The sequence below is a fragment of the Hippoglossus stenolepis genome, chromosome 13 (assembly GCF_022539355.2).
Source record: "Hippoglossus stenolepis isolate QCI-W04-F060 chromosome 13, HSTE1.2, whole genome shotgun sequence".
In the NCBI taxonomy this organism is placed as follows: Eukaryota; Metazoa; Chordata; class Actinopteri; order Pleuronectiformes; family Pleuronectidae; genus Hippoglossus; species Hippoglossus stenolepis.
This window is the reverse complement of record NC_061495.1, coordinates 5,947,832-5,960,290: the sequence shown is the minus strand read 5'-3', so window position 1 is coordinate 5,960,290 and position 12,459 is coordinate 5,947,832. Positions and strand designations below refer to the sequence as shown.

The 12,459-nt window shown below is 40.7% G+C and overlaps 1 protein-coding gene across 1 annotated transcript in view; it reads right to left on the bottom strand.

The window, feature by feature from the left end:
• LOC118120141 (polycystic kidney disease protein 1-like 2) overlaps nt 1-10,240 on the bottom strand; it is a 30,174-nt gene extending 19,934 nt beyond the window's left edge. The window contains exons 1-12 of the mRNA XM_047342654.1: nt 9,937-10,240; nt 8,856-9,014; nt 8,575-8,760; nt 7,100-7,210; nt 6,172-6,319; nt 5,330-5,559; nt 4,297-4,487; nt 2,882-3,095; nt 2,002-2,144; nt 1,685-1,850; nt 355-541; nt 134-263 (exon numbers count right to left, since the gene is read on the bottom strand). Of these exons, the coding sequence (XP_047198610.1) occupies nt 134-263; nt 355-541; nt 1,685-1,850; nt 2,002-2,144; nt 2,882-3,095; nt 4,297-4,487; nt 5,330-5,559; nt 6,172-6,319; nt 7,100-7,210; nt 8,575-8,760; nt 8,856-9,014; nt 9,937-10,240 (2,169 nt within the window). The remainder of the gene's footprint in view (nt 1-133; nt 264-354; nt 542-1,684; nt 1,851-2,001; nt 2,145-2,881; nt 3,096-4,296; nt 4,488-5,329; nt 5,560-6,171; nt 6,320-7,099; nt 7,211-8,574; nt 8,761-8,855; nt 9,015-9,936) is intronic.
• Between the last annotated feature and the right edge of the window lie 2,219 nt (nt 10,241-12,459).

Genomic DNA, 12,459 nt, shown 5'->3' with positions numbered 1-12,459 from the left:
AAATAAATTGACAAACATGCTAATCCAATCAGGTCGAAGATAAAATGTGATTTCTTAACACCAGATTTTGATCTTTACAGCAGAATATGATATTTCAGTCCTAAACAAGTCAGAATTGAATGATGAAACTTACTGGCCAGCTGCTGTGGTCTCCCGGGTCCTCGATGTTCCACACGACGTCTGGACACTTTTTCTCACATGACATTTTAATTTTTGCATCTGTAGACCCCTTTACTGGGTCACAGCCCTGAGTACAAGAGAGACTAGGGTACAACAAAGACAGATAATTTGGTTAACACACATCAACCAATTTACAAGGCCACGCTCCAGTATAAGTTCAGAAGGATCATGTACCTAATTTTGCTTTTTTTCCCCTTGGGGTTACGGCTGATGCAGATGTATTTATTCTTTTTTATCACATTATTAGTGATGTCTATCACTTTAAAATGATATTTATTAAATTCAAATGGATCTGGTAGGCACTCTTCTTTAATGGCGTGAGTCAGCTTCTCAAATATTCCTGCACACTTACAGGGATCACCTGCGAATCAAAAAGGAAAGTCATTATACTTACTATTGCAACTGAGGGGACGATATAAAGCTGTACAGAATTCACTTTGAAAAACATTGTGACAGTTATATCTAAACCAACTCAGATCAACAAGCACAACAACAAAACATTATGTCAGAAATGATTTAGTATGCAAAGTCTTATTGACTCTCGGTTAAACCGTCTTTGTTGGTTTCTTTCACTAATGATCAGAAACAATCAAAAGAATCAGGGTCATTTTAGGATAGAGCTAACATTAGCAAACATGGCGGTTCGGGGCGACTTGTCTCAGTGATTTTGGGGAAAGTTGTCACATGTCTCAAGTAAGAATACTGACTCTGCCCAGGTCCCAACACCAACTTTTCTTGGCTCCCTCTCTAACCCAGTCCTGCCCATTACCCACTCACCTAAATATGTCTGTTCCACCCACCAATCAACTCCAGGGGACATTTGACAAAACCTAAAAGCCAAGAAAAAAGCCTCGGAACCCAAAATCATATAAATTCTCTCTGACACACCGGTGAAGAAGGCAGTTCTGGCTGCCATGCAAGTACAAGGTAAATCTTTTCAGAAAGCAATATGACGCCAGCAATGCACTGACATGGTCGGGCAATGTGTCACATATGCTCACTCACTATTTAAAAGTCTATAACTCTGGACTGAATTAAGATATGGAAATGAAATAAATTACAAACATTTTGCTCGCTTTGTTCTTTTTCATTTGGTGTGTAATTTTATACAATTTGATGTATTGATCCCAGGATACATGAAAGAGAATGAAACGTGTGACATGAAGCCCCGGTCTCCCGCATTTATAACACTAGTACTAGTTAACTGAGATGGCGAGATGGTAATTTTCTCACCTGAGACAAGTAGCGTTAGCCTCACTATGATTTCATGTTTGTAGCCATGCGCTGAATATTAAGATAATATAAGTTGAGGTCCCTCTTACGGGTTTAAGTTGAGTCAGCTGGAAACACTGAGAAGTCAGCAAAACAGTTTTCAATCACTTTGTGAACTCTGTTTTTAAAAAGACTGATATAGATAAAGTTTATTGTTATTATTTATCATATTATCTAAGCGTTTAATTCTGACTGAGTTTGAGAAAAGGAAGTAGAAGAGTGTGATTCTTACTGCACTCCCACTGGTACCGTTCACCCGGGTCCTTGAGGGAGGAGGGATCCTCAATGGAGAGGTCGATTTTTTTAGCTTTGCTATCTACTGAAGCTGAAGGTTTTGCTTTGATCTTAATGTCGGATGTTTGCTTTTTAGATCTGACAACTCTCACGTGTTTATTTCTCTGAAAATGAACAAAAGGCTTCATTATTAATACAGTACACACTGCAAGGCAGGCATTATGCTTCCATAAAGTATCAACAGGCACCTTACATTACTTCAGATATTTGTGTAATATGTATGTATGTATATATAAAAAAAAAAAAACATTTTACCGGCCCCGTGTTAGAGCTCAGCCAGTCGTCATTATGACCATTTGGTTTAATGACTGAGTTGTTGCCACAGGTAGAAAACATATCCACATCCACTTCCAGAGAAGAGAAGATATTCCTCGCACTGAGTTTCAATTGTACAGTTCCTGTCGCAAAACATTCAGTTAAACATCATTTTTCACATTTTTTCATATCTCACAGGTATGTCTATGACTAACGGGTGGGAGGTTCCAGGTATTTAACCACCGGCCAGTCAGAACTGAAGAAACTTATTTGTTAAGAATGGAAACTATAGACTGTATATAAAGATGGACATGTCTCCACTTCTTCCAATTGCAAAAAGTGAAACCACAACACCTTTCATATTGCGCTTTTGACGTCATTTGGTAAAAAAGTGGTAAAAAAAAAAAAAGGTAAACTATAATTTCCGGGCAGCTCTTTGACACCGATATTATCTTTTTACTCCACTATTTATTTTCCATCTAGCTATAGTTGCTAGTTACTTTACAAATAAATCTTTTTCCATACAAAACATATCAAGAGACAACAGTAAAATGAATCATTAATGTCAATCATCAGTGTTAAAAGAACTACATAAAATGACAGAAGCCATCTTGGAGAAAATGTGCACTCTGGGAGGGGGAATGACCATTACTGAAGTCAGCCACCAGGGGGAATGAAGATGATTTGGCTTCACTTATGTGGGGCTGTCATGTCATCCATCTTTATATACAGTCTATAGGTGAAATGTATTCTAGAAACCCAAGCAAATCCAGTTGCCTATGTATGTACAACTCCTGCAGAAACCCTGGATGACTGAGAATCTTCACAAACATGTTTCACACATCACTGAACGACAGCGTACTCAGCTGGTCTTCCATACCTTGAATTGGGTGATCGATATGAAAAATGTCTTTCCTTGCATTCATGTCTCTGGTCTCGTAGAATGAGCTGTTGTTGTCTCCTGTCAGGGAGAAGAGGAGCAGCGCAGGCGCTCCGTGTTCCAGGGACACGCCAACAGCAATATCTGAAGAATGTAGACAGTCACCTGTCAACACGGACGCCTGGAGCCCAGCTACTTCCTCCAAAATACACACCTGCAGTATATGAAGAAACAGAAATACACCAGGTTCTGGTTTTATATGAGTTCTCTGTAAAATCCTACGAGCACAGATACAGTTTCCTCTCAACAATCAGCCCAGCAAGGTTTTAAAATTAGTCATTAATAAATGGTGATAATCTGAAACGTCTTGCAACTTTCAACCTTAAAAACCAGCCACATTTGTATACATAATAACCTGTAGCTAAACATTAAAAGACCTACAACAGCAAATGAGACACTTAGCTTTTTCCTCATTGTTTTGTCCAATTAGTACAAACTATCAAAACCATCACTTTTGGTCCGATCAAACTTTAGTGCGTTGGTGCAGAACTTGGTCAGACGCCTCCTCACGTCTGTTACTTTTGTTCAAACGAGACTAAAAAGTCTGGAGTTTCAGCTCAAACAGCGAAGGTGTCAAAGCGTGTCAAAGTAGTCTGGCTATGCAAATGTTAATTCATCCTCAAGGATTCACATACATGGTTTTGATGTGACGCTAGAGAAAGTCTCAAGGTTCATTTAATCTTGCAGTAACTTTTATCTTTTATTTCTGTTTGTATTTTTATGAAGAAAATCTCTCTGCAAGTCGGTTTTACTTCATCTCAAATAACATGATTGTAGTGAATTAAAATAGTCTATTTCCTATTTTCTATTATTTGGGTGTAAATATATATATATATCTTCCATAGCAAAATAGTATTAAGAAAAGCCATGGTGCAGTATAGAAAAGGCAAAGTGTGGATAATGGAAAGCAATTATTCAATTTACTTCATTTGCTAAATCAGGCCTTGGCTGTAAAAAGATATTTCGTCTGATTTGATAACACAATAATCTCTGACTTAACTTGGCTCTGCACTGTTTAATATTACAGCCCTTATCAGCCTAATGGAAACACCAGGATAAAAGCGCTGCATGTTAAATGCAGAGGTGATAGCACATGATGCCATCAGGATGAAATTCATGGGGGTGCAGCCACTGTGTTCTGGTGTGCCACTAATGTTCTGTAATGAAAGGTTAAATTTAATATCTAATTTAGAAAAGGCTCTAACTCCAATCAACCACCTAATGATATGATCTAAATGTTAACTTTGGAATTTACAATTTAAATGCTACCGTCATTATCATAACAAAAACACGAGAGAAAGATTCACTGTTGTCGCTCCAGGGAGAGAAGACAACACGTTTACATGTTGATTTACCTGCAGGTCTGTGGACACTTCAGGGAACGTGACCATGTTAGATGCATAAATCGTGAGTTGGTGGCAGCCAGGCCCGAGCTGCTTCGCCATCTCTGGAGTCACGGTGATGTTATGAGAAACGTTTCCTTTGACCACAAAGAAACCGAGGAACACAGTCTCCTCACTCTGGATTCTGTAGCTTATATTTAGACCTCCGGAAATGAAAGGAAAAAGAAGCACGCTTACATACAGTACAAGTCGCTGAACAACAATTTAAACAAACACAAATTAATAAAACCTCCGCATCAAGACGCTGACTGCGTTTACACGGGCAGCAGTATCCTGGTTATTTTCAGGTGAAGGATCCTGTTTTTATCAATATAAACGTCACATCCCGATTTCATTATCCTGGATCAGCCCTGATCCTGGTTTTTAGAAACCTGACTCTTGCATGTACACGTCTTATCCTGGTTCCTGTCCACAGAAGTCTACCTGCTCAGGGGGGACTTCAACCACGGGATGTAGCATTAACACAAACAATGAAATCTTCTCAATTCTGGAGTGAACCCGTACTATTGTTTCCTCCGGTCGCATGAGAGGTTCAACTACGACACTACATCATGACGACCCGATCCCACCAGTCACAGCTTCTCAACATTCTCTGAGGCCTGGACAAAGTTGAGGACATGGTGAATGTTTGCGGCCGCTCTTTTCTCCCATTGCTGGCATTAAAGTGGATGGGCCAATTCTGTAATGCGATGTTGGATTTTAATAAAGCCTCCTATGAGCCAAAGTGGCCTCATTTTCAATAGCCACCGTGCAGGAATCAGAATTGCAGGTTGGCTGTGCTTTGACCGTGTAACAGAGTTTTAAATTACCATGATACGTGTTTTATCATGAATAAGGGGATATGACAAAGCAGATTTCTCAGTGTTCGCATGTAAACACCATATCCTGAATATGATCAATACCAGGATAAACCTGGTGCATGTAAACGCAGTCACTTTCATGCAGAGATATCAAATTTGACAAAATGACTAATGGTACTTTCTACCTGTTTTTACTGCCATTTGCATTTGAAATGCTCCTCCATACAGCGCTTTGCAGTTGGTTGCATGGAAATGCTGCATTCCAGCGTAGCACCTGGTGACAGTAATGTCTGTGACAGGCTCCAGGATGGTAATTATTTTCTGCAATGTGACGTGCATGTCACCGCTGGTGCAGTCAATCGCCACAACACACGTGCTCGGATAAATATATCTGTGGATCACTCTGCTCTCCAACCTGCGGAAGTAGAGCGCACGAAGAAACATTTAGCAGTGACTCATATGTACCTCTTTGACATTCACTCAGCATGTGTTGATGTTATGGTCTAATTAAAGATAATGCACTGCATTGTACTTCACAGAAATCGAAGGATAACGAGTCGCTCCATTGTTTTAAATTATAATTAAATGAGTCTCTACGCTTCCTCTTGACATTTCTGGTGCAATCTGCTGTGCACGAGGACAGGAACGGCAGGAAGACTGTAATTAATGTGCAGCAGTTAAAAAAAGTAACTGTGACAGGACACTCTGCTAATTCTATAATGCATTTCCATACAGTTGGGTGACTTCTGGGCGACACTTGAAGCAACAGAGGCAGAGATTTTCGGACTTTTTCCTGACAGGTTTGGGGCTGCAAAATACAAAATCCCATAATTCTACTCTTTAAGACTCTCAAATCTCAAGATAAACCATCCTATCATCACGGTTATCAGCTCCCCCAGAGCTCCACAAGTCTTTATGCATGTTTTCACAGGCTGAAAAGTGCTCCCTGTTCAGATCAACACCGCTTTTCAGAGATATTTTGGACTTCATTTCAAACCCACGTCATTCTGTGAAAATGATGCCTCACCCCACTGGACTGTCCACATGAAAAACGTGGCCATCTCCGGTGCTCAGCCGGCACAGAGGTTTTCCCCGTGATGGTGTTAAGAGCCACTTAACGGTGATGGTGACGTCAGTGAAAACAGCAGCCACGGTGTTCATTGCCACTGTGAACCCTGGGGGTAGAAAATGACCAGGAGTGTAACAAAGGGCCTGTAATCAACCATAACAAACATCCACCCACCAACAGACAAACAAACACGCCCCAATCATCTCAGCAGCACGGATACAACAGGGGAACCAAATGCAGCCGTGACAACAAACTGTTCTTTACATCTGTCTTGATTGTTTCCCGCTTTATTTGATCTGAGCGAGTGTCTGCTTTGCTGATTTTTCCAATAATGAGAAACAATGAAATAAACAGATTTAATAAATAAGTTTTAGTCACTATCCTCCCAGGCAGATTTGAATTGTTTTTGCATTGATTATTTTCTTTACTTACCCAAGACAATTATTTTTGTGGTTTTAGTTTAATAAGTGTTCTAAACTTGCCTGTTTGGAACGGGCTGTTTGATTTTCCTGTGTTAATGATCTGCAGCTACTTGGGGAATCATCTCTTCGTGATAATTCCCCAACAGTTCTACTATAAACTGTCACTTTTTATTGTTTGTGTGCTGGAACGTTGTGTGCAGAGCTTTTTATAAACAGTCTATGGTGCAGAGTGAAGTTAGAAAACTTTCTGTTCATCTTATCAGTTTTATCTGCACTGAAGAATTTATAGTCAATGAATTTGCTTCATTACTGTTCACATGTGTGGCTTTTTATTTAAGTGTGAATGATTTACTGAGCTGCTGTTGTGTTTTCATACATTGCATTATGGCTTTTTTGCAGAGGTCTGTCAAGCATTTAATTGTTAATAGAAACGACTGATGAGAATTTGAATTACTGTGACCGACCCTCTTCGCAGTGGTAATCCACTGACAGGTAATTCCCCAGCTGAGGACAGGGTTCACCAAAGGAGTTCACAGCTTCAGCAATCTGGCAAACCTGACGGCCCTGACAGTGGGCTGGAAAACACAGAGAACACAATCAGTATTCCAGTGATAACAATAACAGTGATTAACCTGCAAATAACAAGTCATAAACTCATCGACATTCATCTTCTTGGGGTTCATGAAATGGATTTTACTTGTTGCTTGGCATCAAACAAAGCTCATCACATTTACACTCAATTATATCCAGTAGCAATAAAAGCTGAAAGGTTTGACATGTTGAAAAGTAATTAGACTACCTGAGCCAATAAATACACTTGTGTTTTCTCTCCTGTATTGTGATATATATATATAGTTTTGTTATGTAAAAGCTCTGCAAAGTTAAGATGCTCAGAGTCTCTAAAGCTCCTGAAACCTCGTCAGTGGTCCTGACTATTCTTCCTGGACATTGGCTGACAGAGGCTGAAAAGAGGAGCCATAAACCTTTTCAACTAAGAACTCAAATTAAAAGTATGAACCAGAATATAAGAATAACGTGTCTTTGATTTACAGTCACATATCGACATTAAAGTAAAGCAGTCAACATTATAACTGGTGAGACACAGTTTCACCCATTCAGATGTGAAAAGGCTCAGTCTTTGTATTTTTCCAGAGAACTTGTTGTTGGGCTCAGCTTCACTTGACTTGACAGGTAAAAGTTTTCTATAGTGATTTGTTTACTCTGTGGAGATCACAGACCATTTCACACTCAAGGGCGATATCAGGACTAATGAATGCTGCTGTGAAGAGTGTCGCTGACTGTTGTCACAGATGTGTTTTTGCACATTGTAATACCAGTAATTACGTGTGTCACATCCGTGTGGACACAGCTCGAGGAGACGGAGGTGAATTTAAAATGACACACTGTGTGATTGCATTTGTCCATGTGTGGCTGCTCTGTTGACCTGTTCAGTGCAACCCGCCCCTCCAGCCCAGTGCATGCTGGGAGAGGCTGCCCTGCCCCGAGACCCTGAGCAGGATGAGCAGGTTTGGATGTTTAATGGATGCATGAGATGATGTTTACTCAAAAATAGATGGATATTATTCATGTTATCTTCGAAGCCATTAAGCTTTAAAAAACGATTGTGTGGCTCTTCTTTGTGTCCGGATGGGCAATACTTCTTTTCGAATACTGGTCAACAGTGAGATAATACGTGCTTTGTGACATCTTGTTATCACTTCCTTCAAAAGTGGATTGAATTTCATCACTGTTGATAATCTGGGCAGAACCTTTTATGTGGCATCAGTGTTTGTTGTCCTATTTCATTATTTCCCTACTGAGTTCAGCGGATCGAATGAGGGGAATGACTACGGAGCTTAGAGGAGTTACACTGCAGATCAGTTAGATAGCTAGAGTCATAACTGATGAATACTAATGAATAGTCTAGAGCATGTTTTACCTGTAAGTGATTCCACAGCATTCACCCAGCCACACTGCTGTGTGGAGGCTGTTGCTGTGGAGGTTGTGGATTGACAGTAATGAACGTTCTTGCGACCATAGAAACCGCCGTCTATCACCAACACTTGGCCAGAAGCACATTGCAGAGCGGTGTTCCGGCCTGCACACACAATGGCTCTCCTGGACTCTGTGAAAAAAACAGTACAAAATGGTACAGTGCCAGTGAATCAGTGCGTAATGACTGTGCTGTTTTCTGTTGAGAGTGTGAGTCCGGGTACGTACCAAACTGGCACATGAAGCTCAGCTTTTTGTCGCAGTCTCTTGTGGCTTCCCACTGGAAGCCTGAGTGTTTGAGTATGTGTCCACAAGCCGCTCCAGGCTGTGGGCTGCTTGCCCAGTTTGAAAAGGTGATATGTGAATCATCCAACCAAGAGAGAGGACCTGAGGATGGAACAAACCACTGCTGAACACATCTCTTTATTATGTAACATTATTTCAACCAATGCAGCAGTAACAGTTCAAGGGTGACACTTCAACCCTAAGGACCACAGCAACTCTTTCATTTTTCAAAATATAATACTCAGGAATACATTGAATTAAGTACCATTCATTGGTTCAATGTAAAATTTTGATTTCTTCCAATGAACAACTGCATCAAAATGTTCTTTCACTACTATTTCAAATCAATCCAATGCACACTGTCCTTAAATTCTTCCAATTATATATAATTCGATGTGGAGGTGAATTGATGTAAAGCTTCTATCAACTTTAGAATATGTTCATGAATACACAGTCACAATGCACCAACTGATGATCTGTATCTGTAAAAAAAAGAATTTAATATTCCAAACTGTACTTCAGGTATTGGAAGCAATGAAAGGAAATAAAATACTGTATAACCTTCCTCTTTTAGGAAGAATGGATACTTCTGTCTGCCACTGAATGCCATACATACCAAAAGTAAATGGAAAAATAAATAAAAACCTATAGCCTAAGTAAAAGTAGTTATTCTTAAATTTGGGATTGTAGGTTTTGCAGAAATATCTTGTTACGTGGGAGGGAGAGGGAAATGCTTTATACCAATTATTAGACTTTTAGTGAGAATGACATCTCAGCGGGAACTGTATTTTGCAGATATGTTCCAACTTACCATGCTTTATTCTCTTTATTTATAAATCGTGTTCCAACTTGCTGTATTTGACAGATTAAACGTGCAAGGCAGGTCAAATTAAAGTTGATATTTCTGTCCCTTTGTAATTGCAAATGATTGAATTTAATCTGAGGTCCCTTCAGATGTAGGGTTTCTGCTCACCATGAAGCACATGAAGGCAGCTGTCTGTATTCCACATTTCGCTCTTCTTACCTTCAGCTGCGGCGGAATACTGCAAGTTCAGAGAGGCCGCACGTGCGACTCCAATCCACATGTCCCTCTCAGGGTCCAGGTGCTTCTGGAGGAAATATTGAGTGTTTTCATCTTGAATGAATGCAAGGTGTCCTCCGCTCTCCTCGCACCAGGCTTGAGCACTGACAAAGGAGTGATGGTGAGCTACAAACTCAAAGCAGGAGCCTAGAAAGGCCCTCTGATGTTCTCGGCAGAAAACATCTTCGGCACTTGACCGACAGCCGAGCGTTACCAGGATCAGCAGCTCCAGAACTGTGCGGCACATCCTGTCTGTTTTCAGTTGAAAGATCGTCTGTCACTCCCTTCAGCGTGTTCGTGCTGTCATTGCAAGAGTACGATTAACGCCGTTTCAGCACCTCCTGCAGTGTTCTCGTACAGAGACGCATTCGGCTTTTAAAAGGGCCTTTCAGGGGAACATTATTTACTTAGCAGCCGGGCTCCTTTCAAAAACCAGTGAATGCTTTGCTTTGTACATAGACAGAGCTGCAACAAAAGGGAAAGGATTTTCAACCAGATGGCAGTGCACTTGAGGTCAGGTTGAGCCAGTCATTTAAATCATGTTATTAATGACTAACTGGACTTTTTTGAAACGTTGAATTGCTGGTTCACAGCTACAATGGTTTGATGACCCATCAATGAAGAAAAGAGGGTCAGTTCTTCCACGAGTCGGGTCGGGGTTCGGACACAGAAACAGAATTCCTGTGGGGTTCGGGTTGGGTTTGGATGAATCCACTCTGGCTTGGATGGTTTCAGTCTATATTCTGTACAAATGACGTCCACTGAAGCATCTCGACTCCTCCAGCTGGACGTGTCCGTGTGTGAGCAGGGAGACAAGGATCATGTAGTGTGTGACCTCCTGTCCAGTCAGTCGTGTAGTATGAACTCACGATCACTGCAAGACTCCAGGTCACACACAGTGATCCACCAACTTTGAAAGTTGTGCAGTTTGAAGTAAGCTTTGTGTATCTCTTTAGAGAGAGAAGGCAACTGTTTCCCAAGTGTCTATACAACTTGTTTCCAAGATTTCCTTCTGAGAAGATTCTTTTTCAAACTAATAATTTACGACTATGTAGTAGATGACAGTCCTTGGATGTCCTTTTTTGTAAAGTCTTCATTACTGAAAGAGAAAACACACAGTTCCGAATCCCTGTAGTGAGTCATTATTTTCTTCCATATTTATAATTTTGTTCATTTCAAATTGCGGTAGAAAGATCCTAACAACAGAAAAAGAGATCAACATTTATAATACCAGTATCTTAACTTCCCTCCCTCCAACACTGATGTCTAGTGTTTCCCATCGAGCTCGTCCTATCCAGTTTATTGGAATTGGCTTGTATTCAACTTAACTTTACAGATTACTGTAGATGACTTGCACCCAAGCTACTCCGCTCAGTATAAAATTGCACGGTCAATACCACTTGCAAAGTACTTCTGCTAAGTAACCGAGAGCGTTTGCTCTCTGTGATGCAGTTTGGTTTCCCTGTCGTGTGGAACAAGACAAGAAAAAGAAAGAAGTGTCCTCAACGTCTGCCCCTGAGTTTTTTTCAGAGTAAAACCCTCTTGGATCAATTGTTGCACTCAAGACAGCAATGCACAGGTTTGATTCTGCCATCAATCGCACAGCTTGCCTGAATTCAATCACAGGCCCCAAAACTCCTGTGCTACTGGCTGCAGTCTTCAGCCATTTACAATGCTGTTATTGCTTTTCAATCCAAGAGGCACAACAGTAAAAAGAAAAGTAACAACAACAGTGAACTTTTGTTACTTGAGGGAGAGTTACAAAGTCCTTCATATACAATAAAACTACACCTTAATAGGACAGTTAACACAAAAAGAACAATAGGATTCAGTCCTAGATTGTGCAGCTCACTTGAGAGGATTCAAGGATCATTCAAGCCTCTCCATCTGATCCAGCTCACAATCTGTGACACTTTAAAACAAGTGGAGGACAGTGAGCATCAAACACTTCAGCATACATCACACATCATGCTTTGTGTGTGTGTGTGTGTGTGTGTGTGTGTGTGTGTGTGTGTGTGTGTGTGTGTGTGTGTGTGTGTGTGTGTGTGTGTGTGTGCAAAATAACTCAAAAACTCATGGATGGATTTCCCCTGATACTTGGACGGAATATTAGTCCGCAGTGTTTCTCCAGATTAACTTTTGGAGCTGATTGGTCAAAGGTCAAGGTCAATAAAATATGGTACAAAACACTTTCCTTTGTCTGTGTTGTTTGTCTCCGTCCATGCTGTGTTACTGTCTGTGTGTGTACGCCCGTTTTCAGACATGAACTGCAGGGAACGTCTGTGCAATGGGGTGTGGACTCAATTTGCCTGTCACACATGAACAATGCAGCAGGAGATTCTCCGCCTCAGACGCGTTCAGGTTCAGAGAATAAGGCACAAAGCTCTCTTGACATCTTCATCTATGTCCTCTGCGTGGACGACAGCTTTTTCTTCCTGGGGTATTTGTATTCTGTTTGTTTTTGGT